The 21,493-nt window shown below is 47.9% G+C and overlaps 1 protein-coding gene across 2 annotated transcripts; it reads left to right on the forward strand.

The window, feature by feature from the left end:
• The first annotated feature begins 10,366 nt into the window (after window positions 1–10,366).
• LOC104659624 lies at window positions 10,367–16,795 on the forward strand. Of its 2 annotated transcripts, none has more exons than XM_010359718.2 (2): window positions 10,367–10,797; window positions 11,826–13,650. In XM_010359718.2, the coding sequence occupies exons 1-2, from the start codon at window positions 10,572–10,574 to the stop codon at window positions 11,966–11,968; spliced, it is 369 nt and encodes a 122-aa protein (XP_010358020.1). In that variant the 5' UTR covers window positions 10,367–10,571; the 3' UTR covers window positions 11,969–13,650. The 2 variants fall into 2 exon arrangements, 1 of the variants encoding a protein (XP_010358020.1); XR_004057524.1 differs by lacking the exon at window positions 11,826–13,650 and adding an exon at window positions 16,662–16,795 and having other exon boundaries at window positions 10,695–10,797.
• The last annotated feature ends 4,698 nt before the right edge of the window (window positions 16,796–21,493 follow it).

The following is a 21,493-nucleotide window of genomic DNA, read 5'->3' on the forward strand; positions in this document are numbered from 1 at the left end:
CCTGGAGCCACATGTTGAAGATAGCAGAGCCCCCATCACTCAGGATTCTTAAATTACTCCAGAAGCAAAGCCCTACTCCTCAGCCCTGTGCCAAATTACCTTTACGTGAGCAAGAAACAAATCTCTATTGTGTTACACAGCTGAGATTCTGGAGTCTGTTACAGCAGCTAGCATCGCCTGACCTAACTCAGATCCCTTGCTGACCCCTGTGTTCTTGGGATCTCCCGTCCCCCAGTGAAGCTCCACCCTACACCTCATTGCTAAGTTAGCTTTCCTGTCTCTGCTTCCTGTTGTTTTCTCTCCAGCTCCACATGAAACCCCTCCTTCTCTGAGATGGGCTGTTCAGGTCCCCCAGCTGCGCGGAATGGCCCCTCTGAAAGCTCACAGCCCTCTGCTTGTGCATCATGTGGGATTGATCAGTTGTGCTGCACTGCAGTGCTGCGTAGGTTTGCTTGGCACCCTTTTCCTCCCACTGAACCGTTGGCTCTCTGAGCACAAGCCTGGGTCTTACTTGTCCCTGATTGGGCCAGGCAGATCCCAGGTACAAAGTGGATGTTAGCTCCTCTCCCCCATCACCCAGCAACCCTTGATCTTTCTTCCTTGATGGTGAGGCCAGGGAACTGCAGAGTGTACACAACCAGCTCATCCATCTCCCTCCTCCCAGCACATTCAGAGGGCTAACTGTGTGACCTTTTCCATCTGTGGATTCCTCTCCCTCTCTCTCTTTTTTTCCTCTCTTAAAAACAGGGTCTTGCAGCTTGTTTGGAAGCCTGGCCTGGCTCGGAAGAAGTTGGCTGCTCAGTTATATTTAGGCTAGCAGGGACATCAATCTAAAGCTCTTTAAAAATAAAGTTCTGTTTCAGCTGGATCCCCAAGAACGTCCCCACCCACTCCTAATAAGAAGTTCATTCGCCTCCTCCAGGCCCCCAGTCTCAATTACAGACCCTTCACGTGGCCTACACATGTGTGAAAGTGTGAGTTAGGATGTCAGCTCACAGTTGCCCTCCTTGACCCAGTTCAAAAAAGGATTTCTCTCCTCTTCCAGGCCTTCCTTCACTGGCCTTCTCTCCTTTCTCTCCCGAGGGATATTGTGACTTTGGGGCCTCTCAGCCTCTTTAAACTAGTCAGGAGAAAACCTGTGACTGAAGAAACTATCTCCTCCAAAGTTTCTGGGCCCTGTCCTTCACAGGGCAATGTTCCCGGCTATAGTAAGAAGCAAAGAGAAGACAAAGACCAAAGCCTGGCACAGAAGGTGAGTTTTGCAGTTGTGCTAAAATGTGCTGCGGGGGCCTCTAAATGAATGGTCCCAGCAGCCTGCCTGTGTGTGCAAGTGTGTTTGTGTGTGTGTGTGTGTATGTGAAGAGGTCCTCGTGAATGCCGGGCCGACACTTCCTACTCCTGAACTCGGCCGCCACAGCCCTGGTTCTTTTCCATCCCCACTGATGAAACGCTTCTTTATGTCTTATTCACATCCTGTCTTGACTACCACAATTGTCTCCTCGCCGGGCCCACATGTCTCTCATCACCAATGGGATCCAAATGTTGCTGACAAAATAATCTTGCTGCCTTTGTGCTGCAATCACATTCCCTCACTTCTGCAAATTCTTCTTCGTCTCCCCATTACTAGGGGAATCACATACACAGACCACCATCTCGCTCGGCCTCTCCTACCAGCTTGTTCTCATCCTCCGGCTGTTCCCAAGCTCACAGATCTTTCAGGCCTGCCCAGGATGGCTGGAACAAACTCCTCATACTATTTATTCAGTCAGCAAATGTTTACGAAGGCCGAGTGAGGTGGTTCATGCTTGTAATCCAGAAATTTGAGAGGTTAAAGTGGGAGGATCGCTTGAGGCCAGGAGTTCAAGACCAGCCTGGACAACATAGCAAGAGCCCATCTCTACACAAAATAAAAAAATTAGCCAGGTGTGATGGCCATGATTATAGTCCCAGCTACTCTGGAGGCTGAAGTGGGAGGATCACTTGAGGCCAGGAGTTTGAGGTTGTAGTGAGCTATGATTGCACCACTGCATTGTAGCCTGAGCAATGGAGCAAGACCCTGTCTGAAAAAAAAAAAAAAAGTTTGTTGAGAGTGACAGGCACTCTTTCTAGGCACTAGGGAAGTAGCAAGAAACAAAACTGAGGACAGCAGTCAACAAATAAAAACAAAATAGAATGTCAAGAATTGTAAGTGCTCTGAAGAAAATCAAAGCAGAGAGAGGGGCTAGAGAGCAACTATTCCACAAGGTGGTCAACGAAGGGCTCTCCCAGGAGGCCTGGAACCTACTTCCCCACCTTCCCTCATGCGGTGCTCGGGGCCGCCGTCCTCCTGTTTTGCCAGAGGACTCCCCTCCCATACACATACTCTTGTATGTGTTTATCTTGATTTGAAGATCAGGGAGGCGCTGGGCATGTCTGCTTCAGCAGGAGAACTGTTACATTATTAACTCATTCAAGACTCACTAGGACTGGGAGACATCAAGCACATACACAAATCCCCAAACACAAACTCTGTTCTTTTCCAATTCCTGGTCTAGAACACAAATGGCCATTTAAATATGGATTTTCTTTTTTTTTTTTTTTTTTTGAGACTGAGTCTCACTCTGTTGCCCAGGCTGGAGTGCAGTGGCACAATCTCAGCTCACTGCAACCTCCGCCTCCTGGGTTCAAGTGATTCTCCTGCCTCAGCCTTCCGAGTGGCTGGGACTACAAGTGCCTGCCACCAGACCCAGCTAATTTTTGTATTTTTAGTAGAGACATTGGCCAGGCTGGTCTTGAACTCCTGACCTCAAATGATCCACCCAACGTGTTGAGATTACAGGCATGAGCCACCACACCTGGCCTTAAATATGGTATCTGATTGACTAGTAAACACTTACCTGAGTGTCCTGTCAACGTCTGAATTGGGTCTCCTCTTCCCTGGAATCAGGGGATGTCTACTGGCAGTGGTCACCCAAAGCTGACTCTGTCTACCCCAGCTGGGCCTCCCCTTCTTCAGACAAAGGACAGTGGATCCATGACATGGACGCTTGGTGACAATTAGCATTAGCTTCACTTTTAAACAGTCCATGGACAAAAGCACCCATGGCTGGAGGCCTCAATGGACAATTTTATTAGCAGGTGAAATGACTGCCATTAAATTAGTAGCAATTAAAATTCACTTAAAAAAAATGCTGTGTCCTGTGTGTTTTCCTTCCTGGGAGGGGAAAAGCAAGGAGAGGCAGGAAGATGGCGGCTAGATCTCCACTTAGACTCGGAGCAAAGTTGTCAATTGCTCTTCTTCTCCAAGGGTCTCTCTCTGGCAGCCAGCTCAAGAGTGGCAGCCATTGTGCCCATCACAGTTTGTCCTTGCCCTGGGTTCTTAGTGTGGTCTGTCTAGATCTGCCCTACCTAATACAATAGCCACTAGCCCAGGGGCAATTGAGCATTTGAAATGTGGCTAGTCGGAATCAATATATACTGTAAGTACATAATACACTCTGGATATTGAAGACTAAGTACAAGGAAGTGAAAGTGAAATATCTCACAAATAATTTTTATATTGGTAACAAGTTAAAATGATATTTTGGGGTTTAATAAAATATAGTATATATTAATTATATTAAGTAACTATGATATAAATTAGATTTCAAATAAAACATATCCTTAAAATTAATTTTATCTGTTTATTTTTACAGATGTGTGGCTATCAGAAAATTTAAAATGACACGCACAGCTTGCATTTGTGGCTTTCATTACATTTCTATTGAAAATCGCTGAGTTAGCATCAGATCTCTGGTTTTTAAAGCATAGTTTAAAGCAGTTCCATCTTGCTTACTATAAATTTTACACAGAGCACCCTCCACTATATAAAGCAGGTAAAAGTGGAGCTGCCCAGGTTGAAGGGGGTGGATATTTGCGAAAAAAGGAAGTTGGGGGTGCATGGCACGGGGCTGAGAAGCCCCATCCATTAGCAGGAGACTGTTAGGCTCATCTATTATTGGATCGGATCACCCATTCATTTGAAATTAGGGGGGGAATACTCAGAGGCCCCCATTCAATCACCCTAAGTGGAATCTGATCATTATCTTGGGATAAACATTCCAAATGGAAGGTGAGTGCTGGAAGATAAGGAAGATAAGGAAACCATATGGCCCTGTCACCGGAGGCTCCCAGAGTCTTATTTTTGAAAGGATTAATGCATCCAAAGAGGGATCATCATAGTTCCGTTTCTTGAGGCAGAGGCCCCAGAGCCTCATTTAGGGATGTGAACTGTCCCAGTCAGAAAGGACTAGGATTCAGGATGCATTCCTCCACCCTCTACGTTTTCCTCTTCCCTCATACTCTGTCCATCTCCCTTCATACCAAAGCCCCCCAAGTTGGTGTAAATGGATCCCCAATCTCTAAACTATACTCATCATCCCAGGCCTACGGAGTTGGGGTCCTGGATCTCCTTCTCCCTTGATCTAGCACCATTTGCAGAGGCTCCACCTCTGTCTCACCCCCACCCCATTACTGGCTGACCAGTGGTGGCCGCCAAGGTGGTATACAGGGGAGAGACATTTTCCAGGCAGGGGTGGGAGGGTTTCAGTGGCTCTGTAGGGACTATGGAGCCAGTGGTAGGCTGAGAATCCCAGTCATGGGGGGAGGGCAGGTAATATGAGCCCTGGAGAAAGGGATCTGGGGCTAAGGGGAGTGGGAGGCGAAGGCGACGGGCTTTTGAGCACGTTCTCTCCTCCCCATGTCACAAGGCACTTCATCCTTCATTCCTCTGGCATTGCTGTTCTTGCACAGCTGTTTTCTGACCCACAACTGGAGACTGTTGAAGGCATTCGGTTTAGGTACAAAAGTGGATGCGCTAAGCAGAGGGAGTGGCTTCAGGATGGTGTACTAGTAATCATTGATAACAGTAATAATACAAAGAATAACCAGTATGTATTGACGGCTCATTGATTACCTTGTGGAATCCTCAATAACTCTATGAGGTAGGTGCCATTTTACCCAGGAGGAAACTGAGGCTTGGAGAGGCTAAGTAACTTGCCCAAGTTTGCACAGTTAGGAAGAGCTGACAGTAGGAGTCCAACTCAAGAGGTTGGACTTTGGAGCCCAGGTTCTTGATGCAGACAGGAGGCCAGAACTTGCTTATTCCTGTCAAACTTCAGCAGTCTTGGTCAGTGACAAGCAACTGGAAGACAGTTGCCAAACTCTCTCTGTGCACATTTTGGATGGGCCCAAGGTAACTTGGGCAGTTGCCCCTGGCTACCACCCAAGTGAGCCTGAGCTGTGGTCTCATACCTCACTTGCTGGAACAATCCAAGCCCAGTGTTGTCCAAACAGCCCTGGCCAAGAAGAGGCCACTCCCCTACCCCGTCGTCCAGGATGGTCACATCTTAGGGCGAGGTAGGAACAACAATGGGTGTGTGTGGGTGGGGGTAGCCCCACCACCTCCAGCCTACAGGCTTCCCTGCTTCAGGATCGCCCTGGCTGGTGGCCTGGGCTTCGGGCTTTTCTGTGCTCTGAGCACATCTAAACATTTGGAGAAAAACAAGAAAGCGAACAATAGACGCTTGTGGGCTGGAGAACAGGGCTAACTTCCCCCAGGGACTAGAGCACTGTTCATAAACTGCCCCAGCTGCACTCTCACGGTCAGGATGTCACCGGAGCCTCGCTGAATTACAGCCTTGTCCTCTCTAGGGGCGGGCTGCGGACTCCTGTTATACATCGTGGGGGGAATGCGAATGCAGTGGGGGAGCCAGTCATTTGGGGGAAGGCGTATTCTCCTGCTTGAATTTTAGGAAATCACATAAAAAATATGCATCCGAGCCTCGGCGTTGTAGCTCTGCCAAATCATCCCCTGACAGACATGTCCTGATCACAGCTGTTTGCCTCCCAGGAAAGGAATCAGGTTTCTGTCAAGTGGACTCTGGGCACAGCCCCAGAGAGTTTGATGGGGTCCCAAGGACCTGGAGAGTCTGTGGAACTAACTTGTGTGGAGAGTAGTTTGGACAGGAGGCAATGGCCTTGGTGTCCTCAAAAAGAGGCCCAGGGCTGGGTATGGTGGCTCATGCCTATAATCCCAGCACTTTGGGAGGCCAAGACAGGAGGATCACTTGAGCCCATGTGTTCAAGACCAGCCTGGGCAAGATGGTGAGAACCCCTCTCTACCAAAAAAAAAAAAAAAAAAAAGAAAGAAAAAAAAAAGAAAAGAAAAAATTAGCTGGGCATGGTGGTATGCCCTTACAGTACCAGCTACTCAGGAGGCTGGGGTGGGAGGATCACTTAAGCCTGGGCGGTCAAGGTTGCAGTGAGCTGTGATCATACCACTGCACTCCAGCCTGGGCAACAGAGCAACACCTTGACTGTAAAAAGTAAAGGCCCACTGGTCATTGCACTTGAGTAGAGTGGGCATGGTGGGCCAACGGTGGGTTTCTTGGAGCTGGCTCCCCTCAGGCTTTTTGGACAATTGCTTCCCATCATCACAGCCATGGGCAGCAGGGGCATGGTGTGTTAGGTCAAGAACAAGTTGGTGAGTGAACCGGTGTAAAACAGAGCTCAGACACCCTCCTCATTCATACCTGGCCTGGTGGTGCCAACCAGGCCCCGTCAGGCTGAATCCTTCCATCCGGAACTCCCGGTCTCCATCCCCAGGACCCTAGACAACTCGTGAGGGATGTCCCCATCTGGATGGCATCCCTGGAAAAGGCCGCAGTGTTTCTAAAGAGGTTGTTCAGACATCACATCACAGTCCCAGACGGCCGAGCGGCTCCTGTGCTCACTTGGCCGCTCTCCCTGAGAAACACTTTGGATGAGAGAGTGCTTCAAGGTTGTTTTGCCTGAAGGAAGTGGTAAGAATTCAGCGAGCACCCCACAGTTGAAGGAAAAGTAGATGGCTTTACTTACTGAAAGTATTAGTAAAGAACCCCTCGGAGGATGTGAAGATCCAGACACTAGATGGGCAAGAAGGCTCCAGAGGAGGGGGCCTTGGAGGCAAAGACAGCAGAATTTAGAAACAAATGGTTTGGCTTCTGGAGAAGAAAGAAAGGGTTTCTTGGTGTCTAAGAGGTTTAAAATGGTTGTGCTAGGTCACGCCTAGAGCATGATCCAAAGGCAAAGGTCAATAGTGTTTTGCTGAAGAGGTCTTCCTGAGAACACAGCATTCCTTCCTGGCCTGCTTCACTTAGCAAACCCTCACTGAGGACTCCTGGGATGCAGAGGATCGAAAGATGAACTAGAAATCTCACCTTCAAACTCTCCCAGGGCAGCCAGTGATGGTGACACAGTGTGGACAGAGCAAGAATATGAGGTGGATGGCCAGCACGCAGCGCACACACAGACACTGGAGCCTGGGGAGGCAGGAGCCTGAGCGGCGTCTTCAAGGGTGAGCCAGAGCTGGCCAGGCAGCCAAGGAGGTAGGACAGACACTCCCAGCAGAGGGAACAGACCGTGCAACGGCTGCCAGTGACAGCATGGCCCCCAGGGAGAGTTGGGACAGTGGTAAAGTGACGGATGCCCAAACAGGAAAAGGTGCACCTTATACTCCTTGCTTTTAACTCCCTAAATTTTCTATATGCTGGGCACACAGGAGCTTCAAAACCTTGTGGCACGAGGGCCTCTCTTGAGTCAACTTCCATCCATTCTAGCACATTAACTAAAGGCCTGTCCCCAGCTTCTGAGCTGTAGTGACTCCCCAGGGGATCAGTCTCCAGGCCACTCCCTCCTCCCATACCCTAATACTGTCCTGAAAACCCTCTGGTCCACCATGTCAAAGGCAAGCAGTACACTTGCATGTTATGAGGGACGGTTCTGTTCCCAGGAAATGAAACAATATTATCACTGTATTTTCCTGACTTCCGGTCTCACAGCGTCTCCCCAACCCAGTCCTGAAAAACTGCTATTAAATCAATGCAGCTTTAGAATTGAGGGAATCCAATAAAACCCAACTACACCCACCTTTTAGACACAATCTTTGACCATATACGTCCAGAATTTCATATACGCTCCCTAATTGTATTCTTTTTCTTCACAATTGGACACATAGTTGACTGGCTTAACTCCAGTGAGCATTTGATTGAGGCTAAATAATCCCACTTTCAGCGTGCCTAATGATTTCCATCTTTGTCTCAATTATATGAGCTCTGTGAGACCTGCCCTTCTTATCACGAGAATCAGCACTTCATTTTTCCATTTCCACTTATTATTATAAAATAATAGGGCCAAAATGCAAGAAAATATTCAGATACTTGCACAAACACTGCTGAACAGTCCAAAGGTGACGCTGTTGAAATGCAGTTGTTGGCCGGCAGGCAGCATTACCATGTGATGGCTTTGAAATGTTCCTTCATCTGCCAGCCTGGGAGAGCTTGAAACCAGGGGTTGGTTCAAGGGGTTGGAATGGTGGTGGCGGTATGGGTCAATGTAGAACATATGAAAAAAAGGATGTGCCAGTAAAAGTTACGTGCCGAAGGTTGTCTAGAACCATCCCACCCTCTGAAGCTCAGTGGGGTATAAATCCCAGCACCTCCTGCCCAGATGGGCAGGCACTGCTATAGGATGAGGCTGCTGGTGAAGGTTTCTCTCCAAGCAGCTGGTATTGCATCACAAATGTGCTGGAGTAAATCTTCCAACGTCTCCAAGTCTGGAGGTGCATGGCGGGGGGGGGGGGGGTAGGGACCGCCATGCTATTTTATAGCTGGGGAGATTCTGCACACTCATCCGGGAGAGAGGTCAAGTTCTAGGTCACAGCTTCCCAGACGTGGCTCCAGGCTGGCCTGCTGCAGGGGGACTAGTGGGGGAGAAAGAGCGGGCTGCTATCATCTATAGAGATAGGGGGCTTACTGGCCAACAGAGTGGTGAAAGGATACTTAGTGTTGCTTGAAGAAATTCCTCAGGAGGCTCAAGAGTGCCTGGAAACAAACACCCAGGATTTCTTTGCCACTTAGCAACCCAGGCAGTGGAACGTGACTTACGTCTCTAAGCTTGCAGTGAGCATGGTCCTGGCAAGTCAGCATTCCTAGGGGCTGTACTGAGAAGAGACTCCCTCTCCTCAAAGCTACCGGAATACCAAAAACCTTTCCTCAAAGCTTCTTACTCTGGAGTCAGAATCCTCCCTGATATGGTAAGAATTTTGTGAGAAGTGGTAGGAAACCTGGTCTTTTAGTTCATGACTAGCGTGTTAGAAGGGACCGAACCCGGTCATAGGGACAGGAGACTTGGCCTCCAGGCTCACCTCTGCCCTGTCTTTCTGAATGGCTCTGGACAAGTTCCTTCGTTTGCAAAATAAGACTGTTGGTCTCTGACGGATTAGTTTTAATACTCAAGTATTAGAGTACTGGTGAAATGTGACAATATGTGAAATGTGAAAATTATAAAGTATGACTTAAAATAAATATCTTAGGAGGTACGTATGCTTTTTGCAGCTGGGGAATGTAAGTCCAACTCTGGGATTTATAACAAACTACCACAGAAGGAGGACTCCTGGGCTCCCAGTCAGGCCTCAAACAGGCATTACAAAACGATAAAGCTATTTGCTTCTGAATCCAACCCTCCCAAGCTGGTTCCTCCTTCACCTGCCCTGGAAGGAAGGGCGGCAATTTCCCTTCAAGATGCTGAAGGTATGAAAGCTTTGTTCGCAAGCTGGGGTATGAACACCTCCTTTTTAAGATTAAACATAAGACCAAGCACACACTTTTCAGAGCTGCTAAGGCCCACATTTTGTGTTTAGCTTTGGGTTTCCAAGACCCAATCTGAAAGGCAGTGCTTTCTCTACTTTTAAAGAAGAAAATGGGAAAGAGAGGTGGGCTTGGGAGTTCTTATTTTGCAAACCTCCCTGGAGATAATGCAAAAACTCCTCCTCTGCAGCAGCAGGTAAACACCTGAGCTGGGAAGGAAAGCTACCTGCTAGTCCAAATGAATACCGGCAAGACAAGGGCAGGGAAGAGGCGGGGCAGCTTCCCTGCCAGCTGAAAGCTTACTTTTGTTTGAACCATGTCCCAACCACCCGCTGCCTCCCCTCAGGAGGGAGGGACAAAACCAAGAAGGGTGTGATTTTCCCGAGGGGCCATTGCTAAAATGAAGTCGGGCATCGTGTGGGGCTGGAAGCTGTGGCTGCAGGAAGCTAGGGGTGATGTCCTTCCTGCAGAGTCTCTCGAGCCCCGAACTTGCGGGAAGAAAGGACTCCCCCCTTTCACCTCGTTCGGGTTGGTTTGCGCTGGAATGCCACGCTTTTCAAAGTGTCTGAGTGATAGGCACTTTCTAAATATGTACAGCGATGGCCTGATAAGCAACTAAGCGTCTGGCTTCCCGGGTTCATGCCCGAGGCTGTGCGGTCGGGAAGGGTGGGGGCTCAGCTGAAACCTCAGCTCCTTCTTACAGGCCTGGCTTGGAAACGGTTCTGTTCACTGCTGGGGTCCCCATTTTCCAACTTTTACTTCTGAGACTGGAAGAAGACAAGAAACACCTCCCCACCCCCTATCCTCTGCTTCCACGCCCGCGACTCAGCCCAGGTGACCCAAACGGCTGAGTCAACTTGGCGCAATCGGAGCGTCCCCATTGCGCCGGCCGCCCCCAGCCCCCTTCGCCCCTCGCTTGGCCCCACAATGCGCCCTTGTGCCGCGCCTGCAGTCAGGCCGGGGATTTGGCGCAGGGATGGGGGGAATATTCGTCAGATATTTAAAACAGAGCCGAGAGAACAAAGCAGGCCTTTGTGCAGCGAGGCGGCCCGGGAGCTGGGAGCCGCCGGCCCCCGAGCACGGTGCTGGGCCAGGCGAATGCGCATGCGCTCGGCGACCTGCGAGCTCGGGTTCCGGGCCGGCTTCTACCCAGGTAAGCGGGGCGCTACGTTAACCCCTTCCCATCCCGCGCCCCGGGGCGGCCCGAAGCAGAAGCTGGCTGCTAGTCTGCTGGCTGCTGCATGTTTAACTGAAAAAACAAATAGTCATCTTCCATGTTTCTATAGGACACATGGCTCAAGATAAAATGATACACCACTTGAGAACCCAAATTTTCAATGACTGGAAAGGCTAGGACACTTGGGTCACGTAAAAATCAAGACATTTGGAAAATACGCCATCTTCGGATGCTAGAAGAAGATGGAACCTTTTGATAGGCGTGGGCTTCTTCCGGCTTGTTTATGCTGGGTGACCGGCTCTTTCATTTTTGTGTTCACTGTCACTTGGAATTTGGAAGACTTTCTGGTTGTTGTCAAGGACCTGGCTTTTGTTTTGGGTTGTGGGCTGACTGGATGGTGTTTATTTATTTAAAAAAAAAAAAAAAAAAAAAAAAAAAAAAAAAACCCAAAAGCTAAATAGCTAAATACAAGTGAAGTGTGCATGGTACAAAGATGAGATTGTGTCATGAACCAAGAAATGTATAATTAATGAAATTCTATGCAGAAGAAAGAAAGAAGAGGAAATTAGTAGCTATTTAAATACATTATGTTATTGGGGAAGGAGATAAAGTTTCTCAAGTAAGGTAGAGTAGGAGCGAGTTGGGAGGCGGTGGCGTGTGCAAAGTACCCCCGTTCTGCTTTATGTTGACAGTGATTGCACCCCATAGGTAATGGGGACTGGCAGACAGAGGCTCGGGGAAGCTTAGAAGTGAGTTATTGTGCTTGAATTATTCAGATGGGTGAGAAAGGCAGTCCCAACCAGATGATTTCACAGCCTTCCAAACGTGGCTCCTGGAGCATGTCCAGTGAGGTTACATGGACCTCCCCCATCAGACAAGTCAAGGGGAGTGCAAGGACTTAAAGGAGGTCTCATGACTTGTATGCTAGGACTCTGCAGTAGCCCACCCTGCTCCGACTGTGGACACACATCTGAGGAATTTGTGGCTTTCTTTTTCCTTCATAGCTCAATTACCTGGTGGTCATAAGAAAGCAAAGGGATTTTTATGTGACATCATCTTGGCAAGAAGCTCCCTTACCAACCTTGACCTCCAGGCCTCCATGGCAACTGCTGCTGGGACATCACTGGCACCAGATTATGTCCCTTAAAGGCCACACTGCAGCAAAAGCAGATAAACAATTTCATGGCAACAGTCACGTAGCAAACTCATTCTTAAATGTGGGCTGGTTAGTTAGGATGATGTAAGTGGTTTTTTCCACTCTCTTCCACATTCTGGCTCCAGAATTCTGGGCCTAGGGCACAGTCAAAGAATGTACCTTGGGGTATGAGGTAAGAAAACAGGCTGGAGTGGGACTGGAAGAAGTACCTTCTTCTAGACACAGGGACAAATTCTCTTTCCTTTCCCAGTTGAGAGTTCATTTTCTGTCTCGGTTCAACAAAGGCATGTTATCTTTATGTAAAGGAAGCTGTAATAGACAGTCTCCAAGATGGCAGCCTTTAGTTCTTTCCCTCCTCAGATTCATGAGCTGCTTCTCACCCCTTAAATCTGGTCTACCTATAGTGATTTGCTTGACCAACAGAATATGGTAGGAGCAACATTCTAGAACTTCTGAGGGTTGGTTGTAAGAAGCTTTGCAATATCTGCCTGGATCTCTTAGAACCTTCAATACTGGAACACTTGCTCTAGAAATCAGCCACCATCCTGTGAGAAGTCCAAGCCACAGAGAGAGGCCAGAAATAGTTGCTGCCGTCAAGAGCCCCAGCTGAGCTCTCAGCTAACATTCAGCATCACTGCCAGCCATGTGAGTGAGTGATGGTGACCTTGGATGTCCAGCTCAGTAGAATCTTCAGATGATTTTGGCCCTAGCCATTCCAACTGCAAGACATCCTGAGTGAACTGAGCCCAGTCAACAGAGATATGAGAGATAATGATGCATTCTTTCGAGACACTAAGTTTTAGAGTGTCTGTTGTGTAGCAGTAGGTAATTCAAAAGCAATGAAATGCTAGGTGGGGTGTGGAAGATAGGAGAGGACCTCCTGATATCTCAGCACTTTGAAAGGCTTTATTTATCAGGATTTTTTGCCCCTGCATCCCACCAACACCATCCCTGCTTTCTGAGCTGTGTCTGGCATACTGCACCACACAAACCTTGCACTGCTCACTAACTGTGCCATGTGTATTAGCCTCCTCAGCCTGATGGTGGACACCTTGAAGGTAGGGACCTATATGATTTGATTCCTACCCTCCTTAGCACTGACAGATTTGTCAAGCTGTTCCAGTGGATAAATACAGGGGATGAATGCTGGAACAGCATCTTGAGGTATTTATGTGGCTTGGCTTCTGATCTTTGACATTTGATAACTGATGAACACGCTATTTGGGCCCACCCAGGAGCCAGTCACACCATGGAGGAGTCTGAACCTCATCCACACTGTGGCCACTCAGGGGAAGGAGACCAGGGCCAAGAACGTAGTTGCTAACCTCCTGCTTAGATTTGCTTCTTGGGGGCAGCCCTGGAAACCCAAAGAAGAGCTAAAACTGTGTGGGTGGGAGAAAACCCTCAGAACCCATTCATAGAGATACCAGGAGCAGCTGATAACCTATTGTAGGAAGGACACATGTTCAAGACCTCCCCTAACTGCCCATCTAGGGACATGGATGTTTAAGCCATGCTAGGGTCAGAAGTGGGAACATAGGTCAGCTTGAGTAGAAACTGGTGCCTGTGCAGGAACCCTGCCTTCTGTGGGCCCAGCTGCTCACGGGGCCGAGGAGGGAGGATGGCTTGGGTCTGGGAGGTCGAGGCTGCAGTGAACCATGTTTGCACCACTGCACTACAGCCTGGGCAACAGAGTGAGACCCTGTTTCATAAAAATAAAAATAAAAATAGAAAGCCTGGTGAGCCCAGTGTCTAGTCAGAGCTTAGGAGAGAGAGAGGAGAAAGGCAGGACGAGGGCAGCTCAGGAGGCGGTCCTTCATTCTGCCAATAAACATTCTTTTGTGAATCAGGTCTGGCTTGAGGCACAGGGTATGCAGAAAAGTTCAAGGGAGACAAAGTCCCTGCTCTCAGGTAAAATGCCTGGAGGAGTTGTTGCTCCCATGCACATTTCATGACATGGGCAGAGCTTGGCTGACCATGGGTGTAGGGGAGCTGTGGCCTTCCTTCCTCATTATATCCCAGTCTTCCCACTTTGTGAAAGATCTGGAACTCCCATGCTATAAGGTGGTATGAGTGTGGGCACTAGAACCACATGATCTAGTCCAGGTCCCAGCTCCACCATTTATTGGCTGTGTGACCTTGGGCAAGCTACTTAAACTCTCTGAGCTTTTAGTGTCTCATCAGCAAAAATAAGAACAGTAACGGTGCTTCATCTCAGGGTTGTCTGAGGATTTCATAAGATCCTCCCGGCAAAGTGAGCCATTAACTCCACATGTGGCACCTGCAGGCACTCCAGAACCACCGGCTCCTATCCTATGTACTCCCCACGAGGCATGGGAGGGCTCTGGGTATGAAATTATCTGCAAAGTCCAAGTAACTTTTGCTTAGAAAAAAAAAATGATGATGAGGGAAGAGGAGGAAGTCTCACTTAGGAATGAAATTGCCTAGGGCCCTGTTTCCTGAGAGGATCGCGCAGGAGTCATATGACATTGGTCTGACTTTCCTGAACTGCCCACGCATGCGCTGAGTTTCAACAGCCCTGACTGCCTAGACTGCTCTTCTCAGGAAGCATTTGGGTTTCATCCCTTGAACCCACTTCCTGCTCTGGCATATGGAGGTGCCGGAAGTGCTAAGAGAGCTGTGATTGGCAGGCTTCACTCCCTGCCCATCTTCCCTTTTAGCTTCCCCAGAACCATAGCCCCCTTTAGACTGGGCATATGGGCAGATAACAAAGGATATCATGCTGGGGATGCATTTCTGAGAGTGAGTGACTGCCCTTGCCCCTAAGTTTGAGTTGCTTTTGCCCAATATCCCTGCAATGTAAAGTGATTGGCAAAGCGGACCATAGCCCTTGGTTCTACACCCATCAAACGTGCTGAAATCAGATTCTTTTCCAAGCAACACATCCACATTATGCCACCATCCAGATGACACCAAGAGCTAATCATCCTCTGGTGAGATGCCTTGACCTCCACGGGAAGGTTGTTCTCTTGAGAAAATGCCAACTTCACCTCATCTTTTAGGGGCCCCCTTCCTGACCAAAAGGCTCAAGGTAAGCAAAGCTAGAGCCCAGTGTTTGGGCTACATTCCAGACTCCTAGTGTTTCCAACCCAGAGGGGTTATACTCACTGCAAATCTTTATTCTCCTTAAAAGTAGTTTAACAGAAAGAAGACATTTGATCTTTCCCTAGTACATCTCAGTTGTTTGATTTTCACTGTCATGTGAATTCAAGACATAGAAAAATAAAACACAAAGCCCCACTGGCCCTACTGGTTTATCCATTATATTCTATTATTTTCTAAGAAGTCTGCCTTATTAGTATATCTGATCACTTGAGGAACACCTGGCTAGAATGTTTAGGTGGTAGCAAGGGAATGATTGGCTTATTTTCCTCCCCAGATGTAATTCTTTGGGCTCTCCACCCAGGGTCACTACTAGCCCATATGGCACCTATGTACAAATTAGAAAAAGGCACCCCTTCTTCTTTGTGGATACAGCCATGCCAGGGCACAGCTTGGCAGGACGAGTGCAGGATGAATTTCAGCCCCCATCTGCCTTCTATGCAGGTTGGCCTTTTGCAGTGAACAGCCTATGCAACTATACGTGGTGGCCTTACCTATACTCAATGTCACTAGCTGTCATTTCTCTTCTTGGAAAGGTGCGTGTTAGAGAGGGAAGGGAAAGAAGATGCTTGTTACTGAACATTATGGACAGGGTCCCCAAGAGTGACACAATACTGTGGGCATGTTTTGAGGTCTGGGAGAGTTTCAGGGTATTTTATAGCTGGGCCCAATTTCCCTGGGACTGAGAAGTAGGGCTTGGAAATTAAGGCAGTCCTTGGGGAGGGAATAGCTGGTCAGTCTGCCCATAATCCTGCCCCATAATCCTGCCCAGAAACCTGACAGCAAACAGCCCTGGATGTGATCATTTGGATGCTTTAGGGGAATTTCCAAGAACCCTTCACCCTCTTCTGAGAAAAAGAAGGTAGGTCCATGGTGCTATTCTCCCCTTGCTTCCCATGGAGCTTTGGTCTATGGTTAGGACATCTGGGCACAGGAAGTATTAACCTGTCTCCGTTTTCAGATCTAAATCCAATCACCTGTCAAGGGGCTTGCCTTCCTCACTTTGATGAATTAATTTACAGAGTTCTCCATGGTGTGGTCTCGGGGTGTCAGAAGGGGGGGAGTCTAGAAGACTCCCTGCGGGATCTCAGGGGTATCGTCTTCCCCCGGTGTGAGCCAGCATAAACACCTCTAAAACTGAATGAGCAGCATATAGCATGTTCCTAACATGAATAGACCTCAGGAGGAATCATGACATCCAATTTTTTTGTTTTGTTTTGTTTTTGTAAATGGATACATTAATAGACCCAGCATCAAATCCTGTAAGTCACCAAGGGCTATCAGGAAAGGTAGAGATATTTGTTAATTTCCCATTCATTCATTCATTCATTCATCCATTCATCAAACAACTGAGTGTCTACCATGTGCCAGCCCTGTGTTAGGCTCTGGGGGTGAGTAAGTGAGTGAGATAAATGCACTCTTGCCTTTAATTTAAATGCCATCTCCTCAGAAAAGCCTTCCATGACCACCTTCTCCCCAGACTTGTGACCTCCTGAGAACTCTGTTTTGGTAAATAGCCTCCCACTTTTATTACTTGATCCATTTTTGTCTTCCCCACTAGACTCAGCTTCAGGAGGAGAGAGACCATGTCTTCAGGAATCAGAATGAATCAGCACCAATCCTGGCCCAAGATGATATGGGTTGACTGAAGAAGTTGTCCCTGATCGAGTGTCCTGGAAGTCAGAATGGCTCCTCCCCCATGATGCCCCTGTGCTTAGAGCATCTGGCCCCAGTGAAGGGTCTAATCCCAAGTGAGGATTCTGCTCCTGAGAGGGCCAGGACCAGACAATTGCCAAGGTCCCTCCAGCCTAAAGGCAGTGACTCCAGGACAGATGGGGCTCTGGAGGCCTGGATGGTAACAGGATAACTGGAGCTCAGGAATGGAGGCCAGGTTAGAGGCATGCTTGCCCAGTCATTCCAGGTGCCCAGGTTCCAGAATTATCCCTCTTTAGGAGGGAAGTAAAGACATGAAGAGGAACCCTCTGTGGGCCTGTGCTGACCCATCTGCCACCCCCAGCCAGAGGCATGAGTGACATGGGAAAGGAGAGCGGCGTTGGGGTTGCTTGGCCTGCCTCCTGCACCCCGAAGCTCTGGGTTCGATTACACTCATTGTCACTGTGCACAGAACCTGCGTCACCACTGGGGAGATCAGCTGGGCCCTGGTTGCTGACAGCATTGTTTTATTCTTGCTAAGCCACTACATCTTGGTTCTGTTGTTATGTTTCCAATAGCAACAGGAGGAAAGACAACTTTTTCTGCTTTGTGAGCTTATTTTTTTTCTCCTGTAGGATGGGCTGTAAACAGCCCACGGCCCCAGCCTGAAGTCTTGATGTCCTTGGGGCCCCAGTGTGGCCTTAGCCCAGACCCTGGGGGCCAGTAAGGAGAAGGCCAGCTTAGCTCTCCCCCAGGGAAACAGCGGGTAGCTGGGGTCATGGAGGATCCGGGAGCTGGGACCTATCAGCTCTTCTGGAATTGGGCTCAGCTGCCCTCTTTAGTTTTGAATGACTACAAAATATCCATGGTGGCTGTCTTGGGTAGGCCTGAAGCATAGAGAGTGGAGAAAGGAAAAGGAGAGAAAAAAGGAACTTAACAGTAGAGGAGAAAGGAGTGGGAGAGAATGGCAAGAGAAGAAAGGTGGCTGTGGAGAAGTGCAGTGATACCATCAGCACCCTTGGGTATCACGTGGGATTTGAAGTCAAAGAGGAGGACCCCGCAGGCCTGGATGAAAAATATAGAGGTTCTCTCTGGCAAGGGGCTTTTGCTTTCCATTAAGAAGGAGCTGCCATCATGAATGGATGGATGGATGCATGGACAGGTGGGTGGGTGGATGAATGAAAAAATGAGCATGGGATGGGATTTTTCCAGGATTGAATGAGTGATAATGGGAGGAGAAATAAGTGAGAAGTGAGAGTCTCCAATGAGGGGGTTAAGCCATCTTAGGCAGAAATTGCCAAGGAGTGGTTTGGGAGGGCCTTGCCCCACTCCCCTCCAGTCTCCATTGGCTTCCCCTAAAGTCTTTCTAAATAAATAAACATGCAATCTAAGTGGAAAAATAGAGTGTTTACTATACAAAACAGCCTGATGAAAACTCCCTGGCTGCTGTATCAGCCAACATTCCATCCATAGGTTCTCCTTTACAGAAACTTCCAAGTTGCCACTCATCAACTATGAGGCATTGTGTCTGCTTTCTCCAAATCCCATCCCAGACCAATTGTATTCAGGCTGTGGACAGGCAGGTGAGGGCCTGAAACATGATTAGAGGACACAGGGAAAATAAACTTTAGATTCACTTGAGAATAGGAAGAGTTAAAGAACCTTAAGCCTTTCAGTCACTCCTACTTAAGGATTTGGGGTATTAATTAACAATAGCAAATCATTGGGTAGATTGTCTCTGCTCTCCCTTCAGTAAAAAATGTTAAGTACAGGCTTTTCTTCCTATGCCCAGTAGGACTAGTTCACTGGGGCCAGGATCAAGGGTTAGGGGTCAAAGGACTATACTTTCTAAGCCTTGAACCAATAGTGTGAGCAGCTAGTGCAGAAGTGAGCAAGGCTCTTCTTTCATGAAAGGTTCTTATCAGAAATCAGAGCTGTCTGGAGGGACACAGTGAGTCAGATTACAACAGCTACCCATGGTGGGGACAGGTCAGAAGGGGTCATGCAGAGGCTGTAGGGAAGGTTGCTATTCTTAGGCCCCTACTACCTCAGGCATCTGCTGACTCACTTGGGAATCTCTGGACTCCTGGGTAGATCCAGTCCAACAACCTGCCTAGTTCTTGGGTAAGCCTGGATTGCCTTTAATGATAATAAATAACAAGAAAATATAGACTTTTTCTCTAAAAGAAAGATGCAATATCACGTTTAAGCCTATGCAAGAGGAAGGGTAAGGAGGTCTGATTCCCAGAGAAGCATCAATGTTACCCCAGATCTTGGAAAGACTCCTGGAAGGAAAGGGAGAGAGAGATGCTAACCCCGGAGTAGTGGCCCTGGAGGCTTTGGTACTGAGTCACAACATGGGTAGGGGAAAGGTACATTATATTTGGGGCAAGGATCAAGTGAAAGTCTAGGAAGAACATCAACCTTGGAGACTGAATAGGCTTGCCACATTAGAAGCCTCAAAAGGGGACTTAAGTGTCCCTTTGATCAAGGAGAAGACAAAAAAGTGCACTATGCAGAAAATGACCTCCTCAGGAAGGCAAGAAGGTTTAATGGGTTTTCACAGAAGGGTGGGAGACCATTTCATTTTCCCTTTCTTAGGACAAGGATCTGGGGATATTTACCCGAGAGGTTATATGTTCATTGTGGCCTAATGTCTTTCAGAGTAGACTATCACAAACTCTTTGACTCCTCTTGCTCATGGATTCCTTCCACCATACTTTTGGCTTCCGTTTCTAAATGTGCTTCAGCCTGGGGGAGGCTGCAATAACTGACTCTATCTAACTTGCTTCCTTGACCTCAGGACTAACCTTTTAAAACTCATGACTTTTCCTTCTTTATTTAAAATCTCTATCTTTTAACTTATTATTATTTTTGAGACGGAGTCTTGCTCCGTCGCCCAGGCCACAGTGCAGTGGTGCAGTCTTGCTCACTGCAAGCCCCGCCTCCCGGGTTCACGCCATTCTCTTGCCTCAGCCTCCCGAGTCACTGGGACTACAGGCGCCTGGCTAATTTTTTTTTTGTATTTTTAGTAGAGACGGGGTTTCAGCATGTTAGCGAGGATGGTCTCCATCTCTGGATTTCGTGATCCACCCACTCGGCCTCCCAAAGTGCTGGGATTACAGGCGTGAGCCACTGCGCCTGGCCTTTTAACTTTTTAATTAACTCATTCTATTGATCTGTCTTTCTAGTTAAAAAATTAAAAAAAAAAAAAAAATCTTCTCCAGGGAGCATGTATCAGGAGGTAAAAGAGTCTCTTGTGTGTTAAGCCCTACTGGCTAGGGCTAAAAGCTGAGTTGCTTGTGTGAACTTGACCTTGAGCATGATCCCCAAATGAGAGTTGTCTCTATATGAGTGGTCTTTATCTGGCCTCCTGCTCTCTTAGCACTGACCAGGCTGTATCTGTGGCTAAGACCTAGAGGAAAAAACTTGGTTAGCCTGTGAAGCAGAGCAGCTAAGTTAGGAATTCTAAGAATGGGGGACAAAAGAAAAAAAAAGGTAGTGAAGGTGGAGGGGGCACTTCTTTCCTCAGGTCTGCTGCTATGGCATAGCCTCCTGAATTTGACTTTCTCAAGTAGTCAGGGCTAGGCTCAAGTTTTCAGGTCTAGGCTCAGGGCAAACTGAGGCTAGAGTCAGTAAAGTGATCTGCCTATGGTCTTACAATTACTGGGCAGTCGATGGTTTACATTTAGAGGCAGCATCAACAACTCTGTAGTATCAGTCAGAATTCTGGTGGAAAAAAAGGAGAATTTCATGAAGGGACTTTTTATCAAGCTATGGACAGGATTTAGGGGAACTAAGAAAGGAAGGTGCAATACTTTAAGCTTAATCACATTGAAGAGGCATTACCCTCCCTAAATCCAAAGGGTCAAGAGGAAGGAATAGTTAGGAGAATCCATAGAGAGTACCTATAAGGAGAGGGCCTCCTGATAGGATGGTGACAGTGCAACTTTTGGTAGAGGGGCAAAACTAATCCACAGTGATGTGACAGGAAAGGATCTAGGGGAATAAACATCCTCTCTGTCTTGTAGTTTCCTGTTTGTGTTTCTCTTTGCCTGAGCACATCTAGAAACTAGAGGTCAAAGGTGCCCCATTGATGCAGTCTAGACAGGTCGGCAGCACAAAGGGTGGCGAGTGAATCTGGAGAGCAAATGTAAGATAGCCACCTGGAAACACAGATGAGATTTGTTTGTAGTAACTTCTAAAATTTTTTGCTTCCATCTCCGTTGCCATACTTGTTCCTGCATGGCTTGCAGATGCTAGAGTTTGTCTGCTGCTTCCTTATATCCTGGAACCCCCAGCCAGGTTATCAGGTCTAATTTCTGGGCCTGCCTGCTATCATTCACCATTTCTTTATCAAAACCTGTTCTTAAGATTTTTGATTCTGGCCATGACAAAGCAACAGGATCCAGATTTACCCTCCCCCTGTACACAACTAGAAAAAAACAAAATAAACGTACTGACGGCTTCAGATATTGCACAACACACAGTGCAGAACCATGACCCATGAGATAAAGAAAATACATGTGGTAAATGATCACCACAGTTTCTGATTGGTGGCACATTCTGGACTTTACAGCAGGGGAAACAATATCCCAAGCAGAGTATGGTAGTCTTGTTGAGTTAAAATACAGAAACGAAGGTCAAAGAGACTGTAGATGGAAATTGTGGGGCAGAATTCTAGAAAAGAGGAGACCATGTAAAAAAAGCTCCAGAAATCTGCACAAGTGCCCTGTTGAG

Source organism: Rhinopithecus roxellana, chromosome 5, assembly GCF_007565055.1.
Source record: "Rhinopithecus roxellana isolate Shanxi Qingling chromosome 5, ASM756505v1, whole genome shotgun sequence".
Classification (NCBI taxonomy): domain Eukaryota; kingdom Metazoa; phylum Chordata; class Mammalia; order Primates; family Cercopithecidae; genus Rhinopithecus; species Rhinopithecus roxellana.